Source organism: Bos indicus x Bos taurus, chromosome 8, assembly GCF_003369695.1.
Source record: "Bos indicus x Bos taurus breed Angus x Brahman F1 hybrid chromosome 8, Bos_hybrid_MaternalHap_v2.0, whole genome shotgun sequence".
Classification (NCBI taxonomy): Eukaryota; Metazoa; Chordata; class Mammalia; order Artiodactyla; family Bovidae; genus Bos; species Bos indicus x Bos taurus.
This window is the reverse complement of record NC_040083.1, coordinates 62,872,326-62,897,964: the sequence shown is the minus strand read 5'-3', so window position 1 is coordinate 62,897,964 and position 25,639 is coordinate 62,872,326. Positions and strand designations below refer to the sequence as shown.

General features: G+C 42.3%; 1 protein-coding gene across 5 annotated transcripts; it reads right to left on the bottom strand.

Annotated features, from left to right (window-relative positions):
• Nucleotides 1-921: 921 nt before the first annotated feature.
• On the bottom strand, nucleotides 922-25,292 carry ANP32B (acidic nuclear phosphoprotein 32 family member B). Of its 5 annotated transcripts, none has more exons than XM_027549732.1 (7): nucleotides 24,864-25,292; nucleotides 15,137-15,286; nucleotides 12,041-12,163; nucleotides 6,487-6,676; nucleotides 3,674-3,798; nucleotides 2,320-2,395; nucleotides 922-1,391 (listed from the first exon to the last, which is right to left on the bottom strand). In XM_027549732.1, the coding sequence occupies exons 1-7, from the start codon at nucleotides 24,915-24,917 to the stop codon at nucleotides 1,324-1,326; spliced, it is 786 nt and encodes a 261-aa protein (XP_027405533.1). In that variant the 5' UTR covers nucleotides 24,918-25,292; the 3' UTR covers nucleotides 922-1,323. The 5 variants fall into 5 exon arrangements, with proteins under 5 accessions (XP_027405533.1, XP_027405531.1, XP_027405529.1 ...); XM_027549730.1 differs by having other exon boundaries at nucleotides 922-1,454; nucleotides 24,864-25,281; XM_027549728.1 differs by lacking the exon at nucleotides 24,864-25,292 and adding an exon at nucleotides 19,499-19,627 and having other exon boundaries at nucleotides 922-1,454.
• Nucleotides 25,293-25,639: the final 347 nt, after the last annotated feature.

Here is a 25,639-nt window from a genome sequence, read left to right as displayed (position 1 = left end):
GTTACCAAAACAATCCTCAGATATTCCTTCCACTACAAAAATTATTGACAAACACAGTCACACGTGTATTGAACCACTGCATACAGACTGCAGAGTATTTTACTCCTCCCCCAAATCCTTTTAAGATCTGTAAGAGACCAAATTTCCATCTTTCTGCCAAAAAAAAAAAAAAAAAAAGCCGCCGAGCTGACCTCAGGCAGTGCCTACCCACTCCCGGGCCAAGCTTTTCACATGTCACTCCTCCTCAGCACGCCTGTCTTGGTAACAAACCGTACTCCGTTCACCTGTCAGTCAATCCCTACGTGTTTCAGCCTTAGCACAAAGCTCGTTTTTTCCTTCAGACCTTCCTGTCAGTGAGGGTCAGAGACCATCAGTGCTGCAAAAGACTTCGAGAAGCCATTTGGTCACACCCCCTCGATTTTATAGACTGGGAGGTAATCCAGAGGGCAACACAAGGTCACACAGGAAACCAGCAGCAGAGCCAGAACTACAATTCAGATCTCCTGGGACTCTTCTCCGTTACATGACCCTCCTTTCCTTAATTCATCTATTATTTGAACCTAACATGATTTTTTACTGCCTTTCAGGGGTTCCACAGCACTGAATTTCAAACATCATTTTTCAGAAGTCTACCTCATTAACTCCCACAGTCATCGAGGATTAGGTTTAAATGCTCAAAGATCCTACACACTTGTGTATTTCTCAACAACCACTAATAAAAAAAAACACCAAGAAACCAGTTCTTTAGTGTTTTAACACAGGCTTACAAAGTCTTAATTTACAAATGTAAGCATACAACTAGGCTTTATCAAAGAGCAATGTGTTTATTTCACTTAAATTCTTAAAAATATTTTTTTGCCAGTTGTCACAATGTCCTAATGTAAAAAAGTGTCTTTGAAAAGAAAAGCATGAAAAAACAGACCCAAAATGTTAAGATTTTATTTACAAAGCTTCTTTGTTGTACAGAAAGTAAAAATGCTGTTACAATCTTGGTGTAACTGGTAGCCACGGACAGTTGACTCACCAATCACAGCTATCCACGCTACAGCAAGTCTTACACAAAAACCTAACAAATGCTTACAATTTTGTTGGGGTGAAGTCCCCAAGCTTGGTGGTGGATTTCCAAGAGGGACTAAATGGAGAAAGGTGGAATGTCACAGGAACTATTCTTTGGCTCTTTGGGTGGGTGGGTGTCCTGGGGTTTGTATCACAGCTACCTTTTTTTTTTTTTTCCTTTAAAAAAAAAAAAAAAGCTACCAAATCCATGTCAGCAGTCCAACCAATACTGAACAGTTCTTTTTTTTGCAGGTTATTGGGGTCTTATTAATCATCTTCTCCTTCATCATCTGTTTCTCTCTTCCTCTTTTCACCTTTCCCGCTTTCTTCCTCTTCTGTATGAGAAAAAAATTCACTTTGAGACATTTGGAAAGGCATATGTCTAGTGTGCCTAACTGCTGCAAATGGAAGCAACAACAATGAATTTAATGGTTAGCAGATGAGCTCCTTAAGCCTATTTTCTCACTAGTAAAATGGGGCCAACGGCATTGACTCCATAGGATTATTCTGAGGACTAAGTGAACCAGTGCAAAGTACTTAGCCTAGAATATGGCAAGACTCAAACTGTAGTTCATATTCACTTTTAAGTGATTTCTTAGACTCCAGGTATTTGAGACACAGAGACTTTCATATTGTTCTGTCTTTTCAACTAGTAAATTCATGATTACTTTTATGAAGTTAACTAAATCTGCACTGTGTGTTAAAAATCTCCCTGGAGGCAGAGACCAGGCACTGATCACTGCTATATCCAAAGTAAATTTAGTTCTGAAACAGGCACAGAGCGAAGATGCTGCTGGAAAAGTATAAACTCACAGAAAGCACAGCAAACAATCCAGCGCTCTGAAACTTACACAAGTGTTAAAATCTACTTTTTAACAAACAAGGGTTTCTTTGGTTTTAATTGTGGTGGGGAAAGGAAAACTGGAACGGTGCTATTTATCTATCCTGCAAAGATTACACTCCAATTATTCTGAACATAGGCATCTCATGCCTAACAGTAACACAAATGACAGGGTCTAAAAACACAACATGCGGGGAGTGAGGCCAGGGCCTCCTTCCCTCACACAGGCATTACACATCCCCCTGCTGTAGAGCAGGGGATGAGCCACACACACACACACAAACAGGCCTTTTATCCGTGCCTCTGAAGACCACTAGGGCCAAAGGTATTTTATTTTCTTCTCCATGATTTCAAATTCTGTATTAATGAACACTTCCCTTGATCTTTAACTGAGGGGGACCAAAGTGCATGCCTTAACCCACCTTCATCTTCATCTTCGTCTTCATCCTCATCTTCATCATCTTCATCAACTTCTCCATCATGTCCAAATTCTTCTTCCTAAAAATGTTAAACAGCATATCATTATTAGATTAATTCTGCCCAGCTAAGAAGTACAAAGAAAAATAAGAATTGTCAATAAACTTAACAGTTCATTCAAGGAGAAAACTGTAATGTTACTTTTATCTATTTAAGATACTGAGAGCTGCTGGTTTTTCTTTAATGGGCTTAATTAAAAATTTTCTTTAAAAACTGCTTTTCAGAAGTATTTGCCAGATGTTTCATTAGTATACAACTTACAATGGATAACTCCAGAATTAATTTTAAAACCTTCAACTTCAAAGCAGGTTTGGACAGAGATTTCTTTTCTTCTCCAGTTGCGGTGCACTGGGTTTCTCACCGAGTGGCTTCTCTTGTGGGGCACGAGCTCCAGAGCCTGTAGGCTTCAGTAGTTATGGCGCAGAGGCTTAGTTGCTCCCAGGTATATGGGATCTTCCCAGACCAGGAACTGAACCCATGTTCTCTGCATTGGCAGGTGGATTCTTAACCACTGGACCACCAGGGAAGTCCCTGGACAAATATTTCTATATCCAACCCCCCACCCCACCTTTTTAAATAAAATGCTTCATTCAGAAACTTAATTTCATTAGCTACCTACAAGATTATACAAATGCTCAGTCTTATATTTGTACTATAAAAGAACTTTTTTTTTTTTTTTAATGACATCTAATTTTCTTGGCCTGTTTTTACAAATCCTCATTAGGATTAAAGTCACTCCTTTCTCCTATCCTTCTATGGTTAGAAGGATAGCTATGGCTTCTTCTTCAGCTCCTCAGAGATTCTATTATTACTACGTGTCCCATAAATTAGACCCCCTTCTCTGCTCCTTCAGAGTATGACCACATTTTTACTCAACTTTGCATCCTTAACTGTTTATCACAGAAGGTACGTAATGTACTTATTTCATTAAGCTGGATATACAAGAAATTTAGACTTGGTAAAGATACCTTTCATTTCAATACAACAAAAGGAAGGACATCTCATCAGTTCTCAATGTTCCCAGCTTTCTCACCCTAACGAATGAATACTCAACTTGTTACTGCCTCCCAAAGTTAAAGGGTCAAAACATACTCTGCAGAGCCAAGCACTGTCTAGTTTAGCATTCATAAGCATTCCATTTAGTATTAATACTTACTAAAAGGGGGACAAAAGCTAACTTAGTCAGACCACTATTAGTCTATTTACAAGTATACTAATTTCTTCAGAAGACTTTTCTTTTTCAAACAATCCACACTTTAATTACAAGAGGGAAGCAGGGCAGCCAGGAGGTGCACTGACCTCCCCACTGACTTCATCTTCATCCTCCTCCCCTTCTACATCTTCGTCTTCATCGTCATCCTCTTCATCATCAAACTCTTCTTCCTCACCATCTTCATCCTCCTCCTTATCCTCATCTTCTCCTTCTGAAAACAGTCCAAAAGGAACACATCAAACACCCTGTGTGTCTCATAAGGTATACCTACTGAGGTGGCAGGGAGCTTCGGGTTGGCCCATGGACAAATGCTGGGCCACACCGATATCAGGGAAAAAACCATGAACCACAGTCACCTCCCTTCCTCAAAAGCTGCTAAGGCTCAGTTCTTCTGACCTGAGATAAATAAAATCCAGAGGCCAGGAGTCCTATGTACATTATAATACTTACTGATGAAATGATACAGTGTCTAGAATTTGCTTCAAAATAAGGAAGGGGAGAAGTGGGTAGGAGTGCATGTGTATAAAATAAGATCAGGTATGAGCCAATCACAGCTGAAACTCAGTAATGGGAACCTAATAGTTTTACTGTTATTTCTACCTTTGTCTATGTCTCAAATTCTCCATAGTACAAAGTCACAAAACCCCCAAACAACCAAAATACCCTCACCAACCTCCTTCTCTGGCGTTAACCCGTTTCACCACAAACCAGCTGTGCAAATCAGGAACCTGGAGAACACCCGTAACAACTCCACGACGGGGACAGTGGTGGTGGCCAGGCACCTGTGTCCTGTATCTTTACCACATTTGGTGCAGGCCCCTAGTCAAGCAGTTCTTACCTCTCCAGGTCCTGGAGCTCACTGTGCTTTCTCCTGCCTCTTCCCTTTCCTTCCTCTATGACTAACACTGGCTCAGCCTTCAAGTCTCAGTTAAACATCACTTCCTCAGGCCAGACCCACAATCTCAGCTCATATGCTCACACACAAGTACCTGGGTCCTTCTCCATTACCACACATTTGCTCACTTATGATTATTTATTTAGTTACGATTACTTAACATTTCTCTTCTTAGTAGACAGTAAGCTCCAAGGGGACAGGAACCATGTTTATTTTTTCTTAAAACTATTTCCTACAGCCTGGCATGCAGGAAACTCTCAAATACTCACCTGACTGATCCTGCTCTTAAGAACTGCCTTTTACTCGTCAGGTTTCTGCACACAAGTGGCTGCTCTACCCATTTAAGGTGAACTTAAATAGATAACCAGACTGATTTGTAAGAGAAATGGACAGCCAGCAGTGAAGGGACTAAGTGAAATGAACATCTGGAACAAGATGAAGCATCCTATTCAGCATCCTATTCACTTTACCATCTAACATCCCATTCTTTGTGCCTTGTCTCAAATCTGCTGCAAAACAAAACTGTAAAATGTTTCCAGAATACTATGCTACTGATTGTAACCAAGGTTCCTGATGGTGTTCTTCACTTTTCTTGATTATTTCTGCCTTATAAACTTCTATCTTTAAAGAGATATCAAAAATAATATTTCAAATATAGTAATACTGCAAATTCCAGCAACATGAGGAATTCTAGGAAAGTAAATTTTCTTCACGCTGACTGATGTGATAACTAATAGCTCTGCTTCCTCTAAGCCTCTCAGGTGAAAAACCTTTATCCTAAGAGTGACTCTTACTAAATAAGTCACTGTGTAAGGAAAGCACAAGCTAAGCAGGATTAGTTTGGGTAGAAAATATATTAAGATTCTTAAAGGTAACAGGATGAAAAAACCTTGATCAAATGTCTAAAGTAAAAAGTATATTCTAATTCCATGTTATAGCCAGAGATTATTTCCTTTATTAAAGAGAAAATGGAATTCAACATACAGTGCTTTCAAATCATTACCTTTTAAAACTCATATATCAATGGAGAAGGCGATGGCACCCCACTCCAGTACTCTTGCCTGGGAAATTCCATGGATGGAGGAGCCTGGTAGGCTGCAGTCCATGGGGTCGCTAAGAGTCGGACACGACTGAGCGACTTCACTTTCACTTTTCACTTTCATGCATTGGAGAAGGAAATGGCCAACCCACTCCAGTGTTCTTGCCTGGAGGATCCCAGGGACCGGGGAGCTTGGTGGGCTGCCGTCTTATGGGGTCGCACAGAGTCGGACACGACTGAGGCGACTTAGCAGCAGCAGCAGCCATATATCAAAAGTAGCAAAGATATTTATATTTGAATGCAAAAATCATGTACCAAATACCCACTAAGTGCAAGGGCCTGTGAATAAAGAGATAAGAAGATAATCATAGCAAAGTCAGAACAGACAAGAATGGCAGAGTAACAAGTGCTATGAGAAAGGTAAGCGAGGGAATGCTCGGGCACACACAGGAACTCCAGCATCACAAAATGGTTCCCGGAAGTGCTGACAAAGGTGAGATGGTAAGGATAAATAGGCAGTAGTCAAGAAAGGGGAACTGCTAGGAGAAAGGCAAGAGACTTGAGGCAATGGTCCTTTTAGTAAACCATAAACGACTTCAATGGGTCGGAGCACAGTTTATGAACTCTAGGCTCCAAATTCAAAACTAATTAGCTAATAAACCATTGTCTATTTTGAATCGTTTGAAGACTTCAAGGTCCTGGTAGTTTAGTCACTAAGTCATGTCCAACTCTTGCAATACCATGGACTGTAGCCTGCCAGGCTCCTCTGTCCATGGGATACTCCAGGCAAGAATACTGGAGTGGGTTGCCATTTCCTTCTCCAGGGGATCTTCCCGACCCAGAGATCAAACCTGGATCTCCTGCATTGCAGGCAGATTCAACGTCCTAAGAACCCCAAATTTAACAGAAGGCCTACTTGCATGGATTATTTTTCTTGATAGCAAGAGCATTCAGTGCCCACTCACCTTCATCATCCTCTTCTTCATCCACACCATCCACCTCGGCATCTGAATCTGGGGCTTCACGATCCTCTCGGTCATAGCCATCCAGATAGGTCAGCTGGGGCAGGAGCTTGAAGACACTCTCTCGGTAGTCATTCAGGTTAGTAACCTCACAGTTAAACAGATCCAGGCTCTTCAGACATTCCAACTTTTTCTGAAGAAAAGGATCAAGAAACATACCTCCTAAACCAAAGGAACATAAGCAACAAAAACCATCTCCTAAAATGGTAAAATTCTAGGCTCTGAATTCAATAAGCTACTACCTATTCAGCCTTGTACACAGGAAAACATCTCAAGTCCATCGCAATCTTTATGACTGGTCACTAGATTTTTAACTAGTCTTTCCCTTCTACCTCTATCCTCTCAGAGAACTGTTTCCTTTTGGCACTATGAATGAATAATCTTAAGAAATATGAATTTTAAATATTAAAGGTGGATCTTTTTACAGTATGAGACAAATCAGAGACTTGAGTAATCAAATGACCAATAAGACCATGCTGGGTTATCAAGCAATCAGTGCTTTTGGGGTGGTAGGAAAATAGGGGAAACATTTTTTTCAGTCATATCAATTCAGTCAGCATCAAGGTCCTTGACATTTCTACTTAGGGACACAGATGCGAAACACTTGAGAATGGAACAAAGTAAAGTACAAGGTGTGGGGATATAAGTATTTTCTGGAAGACAGGAGTCAATGCAAGCTGGGGTAAAACAAGGGGAACTCAGGGTTGAAACTTCGAAAGTAAAAGAGACTTTACACTCTTTTCTTCTTTTTTAGTTTTGGGGGCAAAGACTGATGCTATTACCAGACCTTCCTGATACAAAATTCTTCTGATTTTACCATACCTTAAAGTTTTGTTGCAATACTTCATTTGTTTGAAACCTGTTTCATTATCTAAAATAGTTAAGATCTAAAAACTTGGCCCAAGAAGTTTTCTGAGCAGCCAAACTGATAGGAAAATATCTGTGTATTCTACTCAGATCATTTATTACCTCAGTGTACTAGTATTTCAATACCAGGTCTATTAAGTTTTGATTAAGGGTGAATTAAGAGATCGGGAGGGCAGAGGTAGTATTACAGGCAAGTAAGCAGATAGCAACAGAAAGTGACAACAGACCCTCCCAGGGAGGAAACGAGGGAGCAAATGATAAAGAGTAAACACAAAATGTAAACGGCTATGTGGCTCGGTGCCTTTTAAAATAGGGAGTGGGGGTGGGGAACACGGATATATGGATTCATAAACTTAACTTTTCAATGGTTCTGAGTCAATACAAAAAGGTTGGCATTCTCTAAATATTACTAAGAGGATCTTTTTATGAAGTAAGTTGCAAAAAAATAAATGCTGTTTAAAGACTGATGCTTTACAGGGAAATCTACTTCAACGTTCACAGGCACCTGGGAAGATACAGAAATGAAACAAAACTCTGTCTTCAGGACTTTAAGTATCTGGGTAATTGCTGGGAGTTACAAAATGACTTAAAAATCTTTGCTCTAAAGCCGACCTTGGCAAATGACAGTTGGCTGACCCACTCTGGCCTGCTTCTTGTGTTTGTAAACTAAGTTTTACTGGAACACAGCCATGCTCACTTGTTTATGTATTACGTATGGCTTCTTTTGTGCTACAATGGCAAAGTGGAGAAGCTGTGACACTATATGGCCTACAAAGCCTAGAAGATCTACTACCTGGTCCTGTAGAGGCAAGGGTTGCTGACCCCTGCACCCACAAACCTTCATATTCCTTATCAAAAAGGTTCCCACACTGGCTTTATTCTCACTGAACAGCCCTTGGGAACACAGAGCCAGGCAGGGAACACGGAACCGGGTTATTATAGCAACAGGAAAATGTATTCCTCAAAACACCAATGTGCAGTTATCCAAGAGTTTGTGGATCCAATACTGTGCTACTAAGTTAGTACCTAAAGTCTTAAGAAAGCTGTCCCCAGTCCTGATTGTAGGGAGAATGACTTTTATGTCATGTAGCTTTCAGAATAGGACAGCCCAATCCCGAGAAGTCCAGGTATGACTTCTTGCCAAAGAGGAAAAAAATGCTGAAATACCACACCAGGTAACTGGGGAAACTTTTCTCTTCACAAATATGTTGACACTATACCCCTTAAGATAGAACCATGAGTAAATCTGGTAGCTTTCCCACAGAGGCTCAGTATAAAATTCTTCGCTCAAAGGAACGAGCCATTTATTGGTCAACATTATTTCCTAGGAATGGATGTGCAAAAATACATACAACTCCTGATCATGCTCAACAGTGCTCCAAGCCCGTTTTCTAACTCTTTTGACTAGCCTAGTACACAGGGCCTCCAAGGCTTTCCAGTTTCTGAAACTCTGAATCTATAACATTTTTTGCTACTTCATCAGAACGGAACCATTATGAATAACTTGGACGTGCCGAACAGTATGCTAGAAAATGAAGTGAAAGCAAATAAACAACAAACCCCAAATAACTGGAGTACTCTAGAACTTTAAAGCGCTAAAACTGTGCTTTAAGACCCCAAATACACTATACACAGATTATTCAGGATCCCAATGTAATATGTAAATACTGCTTAAAAAAAAAAAAAAAATCACAACTCTACCATTTCAGAAATTTGGCCTAAAACTAATAGGCTAGCCATAATAAACAGTAAACATTTTATTAACAATAATTTTGCTTGCCTTCTTAGAATTTAGAAGGGCTTTGGGGGATGGTTTGGATGGCCCAGGTCTCTTAAAAAAGGTGTCCAAGGAAGTTTGAATTGATGCCTTCTTTGTCTCTCGATTAATGTCCCTGTAGTAAGCAGAGGCATTCACAATCATTGCATTGACTGTAAGAACTGGGCTCAACGTAGACGGTGTTCAAAATGCATGTGGTTGATGAGGATGAGATGGTGTTTTCCCCACTGAAGAATACTTTCAGAAGTTAAAATGGACCCAACACTTCCCCCCTTCACCTCCTCCTACAGTTTTATTTATCCTAAAGTTATAACTTCAGGAGACCCACCTAGCACCCCCAGGAATTGGAACAGCAAGTTCAGGAGAATAGCAGGAGCTCTGCCTTCCCCAGACAGTCCTGGGTGTGCGGTGCCATGGCTTTGTCACTGGCAGGCCAAGTACGTGACTCTGGACAAGGGATTCAGCTTCCCCTAAGCCTCAGCTTCCTCATGTGTAAAATGAGGGCCATGTTATTTCAATCCATTTTGTAGAAATGTTGAAGATTATTCATGGATAACATACATAAAGCATCCACTACCGTGTATGGCACACAGTACATCTTCCAACAACGGTAAATATTATATAATGATTATTTCTCATATTTCACTGTTTCAGGGGATTAAGACTTTCACTGCCAAAGGGTCCCACTATATAAATCACTTATCAGGTCAGGAACACTCGTGCAAACAATCCCTACGCAACGTTTGTTTCTGCTCTGCCTCTGAATGCTAGGACACTGACAAAAGCTTCTGATGAAACATCAAAGATGACTAAGGTTGCCATGAGAATTAGGCAATGGCCAGTGATCTAGCATGGAAAGGTATGGCCTGGTACTCTGTTCTAGACACAAAGGGTTCCTGTGCTTACAGTTACTGTGAATTGACAGGGCTGTCATTGAACACACAACAAAGGCTTAGTATAGCCCATGGGACCGAAGGGAGACCATCAGAGCTTATTTAGTACTGGAACTCCCAGTTTAGGTCTTTTGGGGTATGGAGTAAATTTATACGTTAAAAAGAGAACAGGTTCCAAGGGCAGTAGAAAGAATGGCCTTGGACTTGAATTCCTGCTCACCATTTATTCTAAAGCTGCTGTGTAATTAAACTCAGTCTCCTCATTTCTAAAATGACATCCTCTCTTCTCTGCATTACATGAGGATACAATGGGCAAATGTTAACATCTCTGAATAAGGAAAACTGCAATAAAAGTCTGTTTATACACAAGAAATGTTGACTTGGAGGAAAACAACAGTGAAAAAGGAAGAAGGCCAGGTGTCTGAGTGTACCTAATAGGAAAAAAGGGGCAAAACATGGAGTAAAGGTGAGCAACAGGCTCCCAACATTTATGAGAAATGAGCTAAATGCACTCCACTTAACGAAACATAAAAACAAGGGTCTTGGTAAACAGTGATTAAATTTACACTGGAATACAGCCTCAATTACTTATTAGGAGAGAAAAAAACTATTAGTTCCAGCAGGAAATCTTCATTAAAGGAAGTCATAATTTAACTCTTATCTTCCCTTGAAATATCAATATTCTATGCAAATGATAAGAAGTTCAAGTATTTTAATATATTGTCATGTCAGAAAAGATAAGAGACAGCAGAAGGATGCCTTTTCCTCTTGAGTTCTGCTCTGCTGGATCCTGAAAGACAGCTCCTATCTCCTGACTAGCCCCTCTCCCAATTAATGTCTGCAAGTTAAGTCCAATGGAAATACTGACTTTATGTAAAACAGAAAAAAGGAAAGCTGCCACAGGCTTCCTTGGGTGATATGAAAAAAGTCAGTTTCATCAGTCTCATTAAAATTGAATTCTACGTCTGTGAACAGAATGTCATGTTTAGGGGAAAAAGTCAAGTTAACAATCTTGAAATCATAGGAATTTCCAGGTGGCATCAAAAGAAGAGAGTCTGTGGGGCTATCCCACCCACCATTAACTGGGAAGAAAACAGAACTAGTGAGAAAGGAAGGAGCCCAAGTATCTGAGAGTACCTATAACAGGGGGGGAAAAAGGGGGGGGGGGCAAAATTCATGGAGCAAAGGAGAGCAACAGGCCCCCAACGTTGCTTCATAAGCTCTTTTCTGGTCACTACAACTTCCACTTAACTAGACCCCCATCAGCACAGCTTCCCAACTTACAAAGTAAGTACATTACCTTATTTTATTCTCAGAACTCCTAAGTGAGATAAGTAAGGCAGGGATCACTATCCTTCCTGTTTCATAAGGGAGGAAACTGAGGCCCAGAGAGAAGAAGCAACTTGCCCAAGGTCACACAACAAAGTCTATAACCCAACTGGCACTTAAATGTAACTTTCCATAGTTAATCCCAGCATGTAAGAGGAGGAGAATTTGGGGGTTCCCATGCAAAGAGTGAGCCAGCTGGAGCTCAAAATTGTGAATCAGAAGACCTAAAACTCACTGGAGCTGCCTTTGGCCTGTTCCATCAAATCAGATGCCCAACCCAATATAGACAGCCGTTTCTATAAAAGTATAGAATAGCCTGGCCAGTCTGGGGAAAATTTTTTAAGATAAATGTTTAAGGCTATAGTCAGTATATGACATTTAAAAAGAACAAAAAAGAAAAGACTTCCCCTTTGAAGTTAGCGGCCACCATAAACAGGGAGGGAGAGCAAACTCACAGGAACACGTGTAACTAAAGGTTCTGATCTTTTACTCTGGACTCCTTTTATACAAAGTATTATTAAAAAACCACCACCTTCTCAGTTATTATTTCCAGTTATTTCCCTCACAATAAAGAAATATGAAAATGAAAATGACCAAATAAGTCCTGGTTTCCAAATTCTCAATTACTTACCAAAGGTTCCAGGGTGCTGATATCTTTCAGTTTATTTCCACTTAAGTTTAGATGTGTAAGATTTGGAAGTTTTTCTGCTAACATATCCAGACCTCCACAGATTCTATTATCACTGAGCTCAAGCTGTTAAGAGAAAATGCACATAGCACACAAACACACAGAGAAACAGGTATCATTAAAGTGTTAGAAATAACAAATACAGCTCTCACACACTTACCAATGACCTCTTTTTTATTAGGGCATGTATGTTCATTTTGTTTGATTAAACCCAAATTATAGATCCTAGGAACACTTCAGGGAAGGAGAGATGTGTAAGGATGAGAGAGTTGCATTTTCTTAATCAGCTGCCAATTTTAACAGTTTGGCCCCTAACATCAGTGAATACATTTTCTAACCTAAGAAGTGGGTCAAAACAAATTAGAATTCTTTGAGAAGCTGCCATACGCTATATGTGCCAGGAAAGGTAAGTGCATTCTAAGCAGCTATTCTGTGTGTCAAGCAAAATTTGTGATGCCCACTTGAACCTAATCTGTTTCTGCTCAGTGCTGACTTGCCATGGGGTTCTACATCTGGAAGCCACCAGGGAATGCTGCCCTGAAGGCTACAGGAATGGTACAAGTCCTTAAAGAAGTTCCATGACTTCAAGCAAGGGAATGGGGCAATAGCTTCAGGGCTGGGGAAACCAGTTCCCCAGAGGACACTTCTTACACGAATCTATCACTAGCCTTTACAAGAATTCTAATTTCTTTGCTGCAGGTCAAGTTGAGTGGTAAGTGGTATGCCAATGAAGGAATGAGCCTTCACCAAGGAATATTACAGTGAAAGGAATTGGAGCCTGAAAAAGTAAAGACCGTTGAGAGCATCTAATTCAAACTCTTTATTTCGCAGATGAGAGAACTGAGGCCAGACAGCTGGTTTCAATTCTACTTTAACTGCCAGCAACAACAATGGTTACTGTATCTAATCCTGACATAGTACTTAAGTGTTAAGTACCCAAGTACTTACGGCATTGCTCCAAGAACTAGAAATCCATGAACTCATTTGATCTCACAATCACCCTATGGGTAAGTAGAATTATTACCCCCATTTACAGATGAGGAAAATGAACCAAGAATAGACTATGCAACATGCCCAAGATCACACAGCTGTTACAGTGGTGAGCCTATGATTTGCACAGGGAGCCTAGCTTCAGTGCTCCTTCCTATGCTAGGCACCTAGAACAGAATAAAAATTTATGTAATCTAGTCTGACATGCAATGAAATGAAGTACACGATGCAGAGCAGAACTCTTAAAAATTTAAATATTCACCGAAAGAAAGAGTTTAAAAGACAAGAAGCCTGTTTAGGTGTTTTTAAGCATTTCAGAAGAGAAAAATACAACATTTCAATACATTTTTTCCCCCTTCTCATGGGCAGTCCAGTAAAATACCTAAAATTTCTCTTGGTTGGTTACAATATCAACATATATAATATTCACAACCTTTCAACATGAGTATCTTAGGGAGGAGAGATAACAAGGCAATCTGCCAAAACATTCAGTGGCATATTTATTTTGAAATGAAATCAATGTGTAATCTAGGAAACGCGTGACATTTCTTTCAGAACCTGCTTCTTGTGACTTTCTGAATAAGTATGACAGTACAGAGACCACAGTAATTCAGGAAAATGTACCAGGGTGCTAGGAAAGCAGAAGAGAACACAAAACACACAGTAGGGACCTGCCAGTATCAAGTTTATGTAGATACAGGCTAAAATGCCATCAGTTACGGAGTTTCCAATGTCATGATAACCTACATAAGCAAAAATGGATTACACCTGAACCTCTAAAGTAGATACCTAACAGAAAAAAGAAAAGAAATTTACAAATTTAAATATAACAGAATTCTTTTTAATAGCAGAGTTGCCCTGAAACTCATGAGGACTGCCTGAGCATTTAGAACACATAGCGCTTCTGGATTTTAATTCATGTATTTAACCAAAAAACAAGTCCCTCTCAAGAGTCAAGCAAGCAAATAGGAACAGCCTATCTATCTGTTGCCTAAATTTCATTTCAGTTTTCTATGTGTATCTTTCTTAGATGAAGCTTCAACTTAAACTCCCTAATAAAGAGATTAGGTAAACAGTGGAGAATTCTGCAACACTGCCAAGACCACACACATTTTTATATGTAATGGAAAAGGCAGTGGGTTAGCAAATAAGAGCTATGGTTCTAGTTTTGGCTCTAGTACTAAACCACTTCTGTGGGTGGCTTTAGGCAAATTACTGTACCTGTCTGGGTCTACTGCTGGGTATGTGCCTATAAACAAGGCTAGAAGATCTTAAGTTTCTTTCAGTTCTGGCAGAGGCTTTGTGACAGGTTAACGTGCCAAGACACAAAAAACATTTTTCTTGAGAATTTTTTTTTTCTTGGTGCGTGGCAGGGATGGGTGTGTGTGTCTGTTTGGGGGTGGGGGTGGACAGTGTTAGAGAGGATAGCGATTGGTTTATAATTAGACCAATAAAGCCCTAACAATGGACCATTAACTAGCCAAGGGAAATACAGCAGTTTTGTTTAAATGAATTCTCAGTCAGTCACAACACATTTTAAACTCCCTAGTCATTAAGAATTACATAATGGATTTGAAATATCATAGGCTACAAATCTGAAAGGTCTATACTTAAATCCTCCCTTAATCAACATTAAACATGAAAAGCAGGAGGAACCCATGATTCCTAAACCAGAGCATACTAAGAACAAAATGTAGCTACATTACAGCAACAAATCCTTAACAATTATTGAGTACTAAATTATTCATCATAACTATTTATTGAGCATCCAACATGTATTATTTCCAAACATCATAGCAATTCCGCAAGATCAGGTGGTATCACCAGTTTACGGGTGAGGAAACTGAGTCTTAGAGAGATTACATAACCTGAGAAAGATTCACCCATGAGGGAAATGACAGAGCTGGATGGAACGCTGAGTTCCAGATCTGCCCAGTTACAAAGGCCATGTGCTCTCTGCTACACTAAATGCTTCCTTACAGATAGAATTGTTTGTTTTTCCCTTCCCCAGAATGGTTCTCTTCTATTGTTAAAAGAAAAACCACTTACCTTTTTCAATTTAGGTAGTTTGGGAAGATTTGAAACTGAAATCAAGCCTACATTTATTAAACTGAGGAACTCTAAGTTCACAAATTCAGCTGTTAAGCCCTCAATTTTTCCATCATTTGATTTGCAGTTGTCCAGAACAAGTTCTCGAACCTGTAGGTGACAAAGCAGGGAAGAAAAGCTTTCAGAAACATACAGAAAACAAAGAACAATGCAAAACCTCCAACCATAAATACCCAACAAATCACTCACATATAGGGGCAGCCTCTACTTAGACCCAGATCATAGTTATAAATAATGAAAAAAATGATTAAGCCTTTAATAATATTCTAATAGATATCAAGGGTGAAATGTCACACCATGGTTACAAATAAAGATTTTAACTCTACTTTCCAGACAGAAACTACAGCTCTTAAGATGTTAAGTGAAGACACAATACCCCCTACCCCTTAGTCCTTTTCCCAAGTCTGTTCCAAGAGGCGCTTTAACTACAAGTGCAGGAGAAGATACCCACCCCTCTTCTAGGCCCATCCCACCCATAAACTCCTCTAGGCCACAAGGCCCAGGAGACTGACACAAGAGAAGAAAACTTCACTTTTCCAGCAAGGTCACTAAGAGATTGTGGCTACAGGTTTCTGGACTAACACACTTCTACCTCTGGTCTCATTAATCCTTACTAAGATTATCTTGACACTAGGAAAAGACCAAGATGCAAGAGCTCTTAATTCAAAACCAAGATCATTTTGTTTTATATGTAAAAAAGCTATTTCTAGGGAAGAGAACAGTTAGCTATTATATTCCTTTTTCAGGCCACAAAATTTCCTCGTTTAGAGTTCCTGAAATTCAGAATTCAAACCCATCCAAGAGTATCACATGTGAAAATTCTGAATACTGATGATTTAATAAAGTCTACTGTGTAAATATCTACCATGCTAATCTCTATTGCCATTCTTGCTCTGTGGTTGACTGACACTTCCCAGTTTTAAACACGTTTTGATAAATTTACACGGATGCAAATAAGTTTTAACTGCCAAAGGCATTCTTGCAGTAAACCTAACACATTTAATGGCATTAATGAGTAATCAAACATGTATGAGATGCTGATAGCTCTAAAATGAAAATAGGAGTTAGTATCTTTATCCTCCCATATAAAATCCAAAGATACTACTCTAGTAATTGCTAACATTTATGGAGAATTAACTCATTACTCTTTTTACCACCATACCGCCCCCCTCCCCCACAATTACAGAGAAGGAAACAGATTTAAGAGTCAGGGATACCCACACCACCACAACTTCTCACTCGCTACTACTCTACTTCCTCTTCAGAAGTCTTGCTCTCAGGATGCACACAGGCCCATTACATCTTTTTCTTTCTTTCTTCCCTTCCTTCCACTTTTCTCTTTATGGACAGTCTTCCGTCTTCTGATAAAAATTAGCTTATCTGAAAACTTAAGGTAAACTGAGGAGAGCTAGGCACCAGAGACAGATGCTTAGGGTCAATTTCTTTCTTTTTTTTTTTAGGGTCAATTTCTAGCCCTGCCATTTACAACCTCTGTGACCTTAGGCAAGTCACTTAACCTATCCGTGCCTCAGTTTCCTCAAGGTGAAGTAGAACTGTTGTAGAAAGTAGTGCTTTAGCCACAGTGAAAGCTGAGAAAATAACCTCTGGGAAAAGGTGTAGGAGAATGACAAGGACCTTTGTGGTTTACTTTATTCCTGTCTGTACTAAATCTTCTACAAACATGTCTCTCTTTTGCATTAAAAAAAGGAAAACCAACAAATCATTAAAAAAAAAAAAAAGTCAACTGTAACTACCCACCAACCTAAGCAATATACTGCAATATAACTAAATATTTCCACTTGATTTGGGGGTTTTCTATGACTATATCTGACAGAGAATCCAAAAATGTTATACAGAATGACACCAATATGCCAAAAGCCAAATAAGGAGGAATTTAGATGGCCATTTTGCCTCCCAGCTCATGGGTGAAATCACCTCTTGGACATTTTTCTCAACTGGTAAAATTCCGCTTTAATTAGAGTAAAAGAGAACAAGTCTGCTGAAGCAAACAGCAGAATAGGAATCAAGAAAAAGAAACTGGTAGGGAAAAAAAGATGTTAAAGTGGTCCAAATCTGCAAACCAAACTGCTGGGTCTGAAAGAAGATGGAGAGGAATTAAGGTTCTGGTTTAAAGAAATGGGAACTATGCAACTGGATGGAAATAGGAAGGAAGAGCTTTGGGCGCGGGAAGGGGAGCAGGTATGTAATGAATACTACAAAGGATATCAAGTTTAAGGCTCTCATGAAAAGTCCAGGTCAAAGTATCCCCAAGGAGTTGGACAGGATAATTTGGAGTTCAAGGTTTAAGTTCTGTATTTGGAAGTCATCAGAGCAGAGACTAGTGGAAGGATAGAATTCCTACGAAGAGAACCAAGGATGGAATCCTGGGGATCCTGCAAAGGAAACTTGAGAAGAATGAGTAGTAGTAGTACCCAAATGTGAAGCATTACTTTCAAAAATGTAGAAAGGCTTATAAAATAAGGCATAAGAAGCTACTGGGGCAAGGGGGAGGATTAAAAAAATTAGATAATTTGTCCATCAAGGAGAGACATCTCCAGGAGACACTGGGGGATGAATACATAAAATGTTTTCATTTATGTAACCTGTCACACATTCACTTTCTTATATTCTTCTCAGGGAGAGTAAAAGTGACTGTCCTGGGAACTTTTCCATAATCTTATCTAACACTTTTACAATGAGATTATTGATCTATTAAAAAAAATTAAGGTTAAAAAGAGTCAGTGCTAGATTTTAAATTTCATCAAGCATCACGATGGCAGGGTCATGCCTATTTTAGTTACCATTATATTCTGGGAGTTGGTGATGGACAGGGAGGCCTGGCGTGCTGCGGTTCATGGAATCGCAAAGAGTCAGACACAACTGAGCAACTGAACTGGATATTCCAATGTGAGAAAGAGCATTTACAACAGTCAAACACAGAAAAACTGGCATAGGAACTTGTGTCAGGATTGTAGAGGACTGAGGAAAGGATGAAACAGGAAACCTGGATATAGAAAGAAACTACTTTCTGATGATAGGCATAATCACATGCAAAGCATGTTGCTATTTGTCACTTAATATTTTGGGGTTTTTTTTCAGTCTTTGTATATTTTAAATACAGTAACATGGAACAGTATTACTTAACAACTATACTTTTTAATGTCTAAAGAAATTAAAAGGTATGATGTAAAATAAATTACAATACTCCCTAATGAACCTGTTACCCAACTTTCCCTATTATAAATAATGTCATGCTATCTTTTTATGTGAAATTTCTTTTGTAATAAGGATTATCTCCTCACAATCTATTGCTAGGTGAAAAAACAAACATCAGAATCTTTTGAGTTACAAGTTCTTTATCTTAAAATGACAATCAACCTCTCTCAAGCTTTTTCTGTTACCTTTTGTGATATATGGAAATTCTAGGTATATGCATATAGTTACCTTTTTCTTGAGCATATTGGTTTTACCCTGAGGAAAAAACCAAATACCGCAAAAGAAATAATGACAAAAAAGCAGACAAGTCATAAAAAGGTAATCAGTAAACAAACTCATTTGTTTACAACAAATCATAAAAGATACGTATTAAAAATGAGATGTCATTCTACTCTCTCGAGGAGGGAGAAGAGATAGGATAAGAAAAGGAGCTGGTAAGTTTACAAGTGGGGAGTGAGAAGTCAGGGAATACATATCTGAGACCTTTAATTTTCTCCATGAGTAGGAGGAAACAATTTATTGGGGTGAGTACAGGGAAGGGCTGTATGGCTCAGCAGTGAAGTCATGTCCCTGAACTTTTCCAGCAAGGCTAAGGATGTAGTAAAGAAATGTGTTAACCCCAGAACAAAGTACAGAGTCACAGCAAGAAGATGAGCCACAAAAAAGCACACAGCAGAGTGGAAATTACTGCAGAAAGCAGAGACCAAAGGAGGGTTCACTTAGGGCTGTGCCCAAGGATGACAGGCCTGGAAAGCCTGCCATAAGCACCCTTCTAGCCAGCCTAAAGTTCTAAACAGGACTTTGGGGAAAAGGTGTCTGTTCTCAGGCATTATGTCAGCAGCATATGAGATTAACTAGGCCTTCCCTCTCCCTGAAGTCCTTCCTGAGTGTGACAGGATCCAGAATACCTTACAAGGGAGGGTGTACAGGATGGGGGACATATGTCGTCATTGCCTCCTGATATAGACCGAGAATAAATGGGAGGTTCGAATCAAGGGAAAACACCCCTAATTTTCCTCCTTATGTCCCAAACCCTCCCAGGAGGGAATGTTGGCAGGCAATTGTACATCTGTGTGTACCACTTACCACTATTTGATCCAAGGCACAGTTACTTGGTCTTCTGCTTGAAGATACATGACAACTTTGGGGGCCAAGTTCACTCTTCCTCATCCCTTATTTTCCAACTAAATTAGTTCTTTTTCCTCAAACATGAATTTAAGATAAACACTTAAGAACTAAAAACAAAAATCCAAACTATTTCCTATGCAACTTTTTAGTTTTCTGTAGCTATCAGCAAAGCTGATACTCTAGTTTTCCCATGAAAAATTTGAAATACATGGTAGACAAATTACAGAGATTGGGGCTAGGAGCCACAGAGGAGATCAAGGAATTTTCCTTTCATCTTGTCCACTTGGTCTCATTTCCTATTTCCCTGGCTGGTGGTGGTTTAGTCGATAAGTTGTGTCTGACTCTTGGGAGCCCATGGACTGTAACCCTCCAGGCTCCTCTGTCCATGGGATTTCCCAAGCAAGAATACTGGACTGGGTTGCCGATTCCTTCTCCAGGGGATCTTCCTGACCAAGGGATCAAACCCGCATCTCCTGCACTGCAGGCTGGTTCTTTACTGAACAAGCTAACTAGCTACTCTTGGAGTGACTTTCCCCAATTATCAGTTACAACAGTTATAAGAGGGGAAAAAGACAATATGGAGAATTAAAGATCATTAAGTTATCAATTATTTTAGTTAGAAAATAAATGGTTATTATAGTGAGTGAAATAATCCAAACACATGGAAAGTAACTCTTGCCATCCTTGACAATTCCCATCTTTCTGAGTTAACCAACCTTCAGACCTTCCACCCTGCTACTATTTTAAAAGAATGTCTGCTAAATGACAATAGAACATTAGTAGTACTGAAATGTGTTTAAGTGGCAAAACTGCCTGTATGAAGGAAAGAAACACTCATCCTACTGGTGGGGAGGTAAAAAAGAGAACCATTCTAAAAAGCAATTTGGCAGAGATTCACATTACAAAATGTTTGTTACAATACTAATTAAAACAGCAAAAAACTTTCTAACCACCTAATGAGGATGGTTAAATTATGATCTATGCAGACATTAACAATGCAAGACAGATGTTTACTATACTTTAACAAGGTGTTATATTCATTAATAGCAAGATCCAAGTTCGGAAAAAACTTTTCCTGTGGACTATACCAGAATATCTTGGTGGTAGAATGGGTGTTTGTGAGATTCCTGTTTTTTTTTTTTTTTTTTTAAGTTTTTTAAATCTATATCTACTATTTTTTTTAGCTTATCTGTATCTAATTTTTCATTCACTGACGCTGTAAACTAAAGAATACAAGAAATATATATCCTATTTAATACAAGAAAAAGAACCCAATTGGCTGCCATGCAGCAAATCTGAATAAGCCCTTGAGTTTAAAATCATGACACAATAAATGCCAAAAGTTGGGGGAAAGGTTTTTCCTGTGTTATAGATTTTTTTTTCCTTCTTTAAAAGGCCACTGCCATGTGGCATGCAGGATCTTAGTTCCCTGACCAGGGTTCAAACCCATGCTCCCTGCATTGGAAGCATGGAGTATTAACCACTGGACCATCATCAGGGAAGTCCCCTCACATTATGTATTTTAAAAAAAATTTTTGTCAGTATCTTGGGACTAAGGAAAAATTATGCTTATTTGTGGAATATGAAATGTCTCAGTTTAGCATACAGGCCACCACACAGACTGTAAACCACGGTAACTGCATGACTTTCTAACTTTGAAGAGACTGGAACATCAAGGACAGATGTCCCTAGATTCATTGTTAATGAGGTGCTCGTAACAGTGGCATGTCTGGCATAATAGGAAAATGACAGCCTCACATAAAGACATTTTTTCCTCCTATTCTGGAATATATCTAAATTCCAGATCCAGATCCAGACTGTATCAGTATCTCATTACTGCACGTGTCTCTTTCCACATCTGACAGTACCATCAATTTCTGTGGTGTACCTGGTATGTTCTAGTGCTAAACAATTTGCTCTCAATGAAACAACTGACAACACCAATATTTTGTATAAAATAATTCTTACCCTTTGCCTGTATTTTAAAATAGTGATCACTATTCTTTTTGAAGATTACTTTATAATGCCATTTTAAGCCATTTTTCCACTATGAGAACAAACTTCTGATATAAAGAGGTGTTTTGGACTCAGAAAAAACTTAATTATGTACTTCTTTATGAGTCACTCCCTTAGGTAAATAGCACACCTGTTAGTAACAGGTGAAATGGAACCTATTCTCTTGGTCTGTCTTATGTATTTTAAAGAACACAAGAAGATAAAGTGTTACCAGGGCCTTCTTCAAACTTCCAAATAAAAAAATAAAAACAGGATTCATGTTGATGTATGGCAAAACCAATACAATATTGTAATTAGCCTCCAATTAAAATAAAAAATAAATAAAAATAAAAACAAGCCGTACTCACAGAAAAAAAAAGCTCATCTGATCTTCAAACAAAAACACTGAAGATCAAACTCCACTTACCCTCCTCAGTCTTTTATCTCACTCGATGACATCAAGGTCAACCAAGGAATATACTGTTGTGCATTTAAAAGCCTCTTGTCTTATACCAATAGGTTTACAAGAGACAGGATACTTCCTCTTTTCCCAGATGAAAAGTCTACAGGATCCCAGAGGTCAAGCCCACTCTAACAGCTGGCTCCACAACACATGGAGCCCCCGTGACTAGCTGACTTAGAACCATTTTGTAACTTCTCACTTACCTTAATGATGATGCTTTTGTGCAAAACATTTTTAAATTTAAAAAATTTAAAAACCTAAAGGTTTTAAAAAAACCTAAGCCTTACTCAGTCTCCCTTAAGTCCCTAGGGGAGCCATTCTTACCCCACAATCCTGGTTAGCTCCCAAGACACTCCCCTAAGGCCCCTAACTTGCACAATGCAACAGGCCCCACCCGGTTCTGAGGGCCCCACCCGGTTCTGAGGCTTCAGGAGGGAAGGGGCTGCTCTCTGCCTCGTTCACACTGCTTTTCCTGGCCCTGCCATACTGTTGGCACACAAGTATTTATTTAATAAAACCAGTGGATTACAGTAGGAGAGTTAAGTCCAATAAAGTAGCCAATAGTCACTTGTGGCTTTAGTACCTGATATGTGAACAGTGCAACTGACAGACTAACCTTTTAAGTTAAATAGCCACACGACTTTAGGCTGTTTTTGACAAAAGGGCAAGGCTTAAGTTGATTTCTTGAGAAATTAACACGTGCACATGTATATGTATTTTAAAAAACAGTAGTTATTTCAAATTCAAAAAAATCCATATACAACCACCCAGTTGTGTTTCCCAGAAGGAACAACGGTGCTCTTAGCTGAGTATTTTAATAGTGCTTTATGCACATTTGAAGAATTCAAATGTTACATTCTAAGGCACTGTGAAGATTCTTGTGTATTTTCTTTTGGAAAATTTGGCTAAATCAAATACCTCCATATTCTACTGACTTGGAACTACGCAGTAATAATTCAAACGTCTTAAATCAACAACGCCTCATAATGAGATCACAACTCTGCAAGTTTACGGTGTGAAGAAGCTTAACAGTTCAGTATACTAGCACGTGGCCGAAACAAAATGTCTGACTGATGGACGGAAGGGACGACCGCGGTCAAACCTCAACCTTAAAACTCGGAGGACCGAATCGAGACGCTCACCCCTCGAGGTCCTCCAGGGACGAGTGGGGAGGCCACGAGGTGCCACAACCCCGCACTTCATTTGTAGGGACCTCAGAGATTCAAAACCTCGTGCGCACAAGGGAAGGCCGGGTTGACAAATTTCCACAAGTGGGCAACTTGTTACCCACAACTCTCTGGTTGCACGAAGCGAGCCCATCGCCAGCCCGGGCGAAGATGGAAGGACTCCCCTTGGGCTGCCCCGGGGACAGAGGACGCCACTCACCCGAAAAGGGGGTTTGGCAGAGGTGCGGCCCCCCGGCGAGGGCCGCAGGAAGCTGCTCTAGTTCGCGAGGAAGACCAGGGGAAAAGAAGGACGGTTCTTAAAAGGCCCACCCGCCGCGGCAGGCGAGTGCTGGCCTCGGTCGACAGCCTGTAGCACGTGCGGAGGCAGAGGCCTCCCGGCCCGAGAGCCCAGCCCAAACCCGTCAGTACCCCACTAGACGCCCGACTCGGGCGGAGGCGGCTGCCTGGCGTTGCCCTTTTAAGAAGGGGGGAGGGGACGGCAGTGCGCCCAAGAGATGAGTCGGCGGCCGCCGGAGCGCGCAGCTCCCGCCAGAACGAGCCGAGCCCTGGCGAGGCGGGCGCCAAACAAGCCGCAAACTCGGCCCGGCGAGCGGCGGCCCACAGCCACCGCCGGGACAGACGAGCGGGGCCTGGCAGGCCGAGCCAGCATGTTGGCTCACGCGGCGGAGGGAGACGAGTGCTAGCCAACATGGCGCTGTGTCGGCTTGTGGCGCGCCCGGGCTGACGCGAGGAGCCGCCGCCCGCCCACACCGAGGGGCCAGCCTCCCGGGCAGGGGCCCCCGAACTCCGCCGCCGCGACGCGGGGGGAGGGAGAAGCCGTCTACGCCACAACGGCCGGCCCGGCCGAGCGACGCCCGCCTTGGGAGGCCGGGACTGGGGAAGGTCGGGGGGCGAAAGGGGAGCGAAAGAAATGGAGGAGAAAGTTTTATTTTTAGGCTTGAAAAATGGCGGGAACCGCGTCCTTTTTTCAAACTTAGCCCGGGGAGGGGCGGCGGTTGCGCCACCTACGCCGCCCGGACTCGCCCCTCCCCCGCTCCGCGCGCGCCCAGCCGCGCCCGCTCTAGCCCCCTGGCGCCCGAGGGGGCTTCCCGTCCCCCTTAGAGGCGAAGAACCCCCTACTCGCCCTTCGGCCCCTGCCCGAGTCCGGCCGGGGCCAACCGCGAGGCCTGGTCTAAGGAGACCCTCCCCCGCCCCCCACCCCACCCCGAGCCCCTTCCCCCGCCGGCCTGGGGCGCGCGGAGCCCAACATGGCCCGCAGCGGGCCCGGCTCCGGCTAGCCGCGCGGCTCCTCCGCAGGCCCGACCTCCGCCCGGCCGCGCATCCCGGGAGGCTGCAAACATGGCTCCCAGCGTTACACAATCCCCTCCTCCCTCCCTCGCTGCCGGCCACACGCACACGCGCTCCTCAGGGAAAGGACCCCGGCGGGCGAGGAGCTCAAAGTTTGCTTTCCCCTACCCCACTGCCTTCCCCGGACGGCCGCGGGCACCCGCGGGCGCCAAAGAGTTAATACCCGCGCGCTCGCTCCCCCCTCATCGCCCGCCCGCCTTCCCCGTCCGAGCCCGCGAGCTGCGCTCTTCCCCGCGCCGGGGCCGGCAAACCCGCGGTCCGGGCCCCGCAGGTGGCCACCATTACATGCAAGTCATCGGGGGGAGAGGGCGCCCGAAGGGGGTCTGCTTACAGCTGCCGGGGTCCGGTTCCTCAGCTCCAGGTGGATCCTCCTCTTCATGTCCATGTTTCTCTCTCTTCCCCCCTCTTCAAACTTAACTTTCCGCGGCGGGGGCGGAGGGGGGAGAGGCGTCCCAGCCTGCGCAGCGAGGGCCGTCGGAAGGGGTCTGCTCGAGGCAGAGGCCGACGGCGCGGTCCTGAGTGGCGGGCGGCGTACGGGCAGGCGAGCGGAGCCCCCGGAGCCAAGTTACTCGCGGGAGCGGAGAGAAACCATGGAGGGAAAAGGGGGCTGGAGCGCAGCTCTGGTCTCACTACCGCCGCCCCCGGCCGCGGCCCCGCACTGCGCTTAAACCGGCGACGCGGCGCCGGTGGCTGCTCGGCTCGACTCGGCCCCGCGCGGCGCCGCTCGGCTCGGCAGCCGCTGTGCACCAAGGACGGGGCGGGGAAGAGGCGCGGCGGGAGGGGCGGAGGCTGGGGGTGGGAGAGGGAGAAAGGCGCAGCCCCGGGGACTGGAGCGACTTACTCCCGCCCTCCGATCGTACGTGGGGTGGCTGATGTAAGACCCGCCTGGGGGCTTCCCCGCCTGCCGCTGCGTTGAGACCGTGGGGTCCCTCCTCCACGCGTCCGGAGGCAGGTCTCCACCCCCTCGCTTGGACGTCTGCTGGGAGGGCTGGGGGGAGTAAATTACTGCCCGTCTTCGGGGGTCCCTAAGACCAAATTCTTCCTCGAAGACTCGACCAGGCCAGCCCGACACCCGCGAAGGCGGGAAAGGTGTAGAGACCGTGGGAC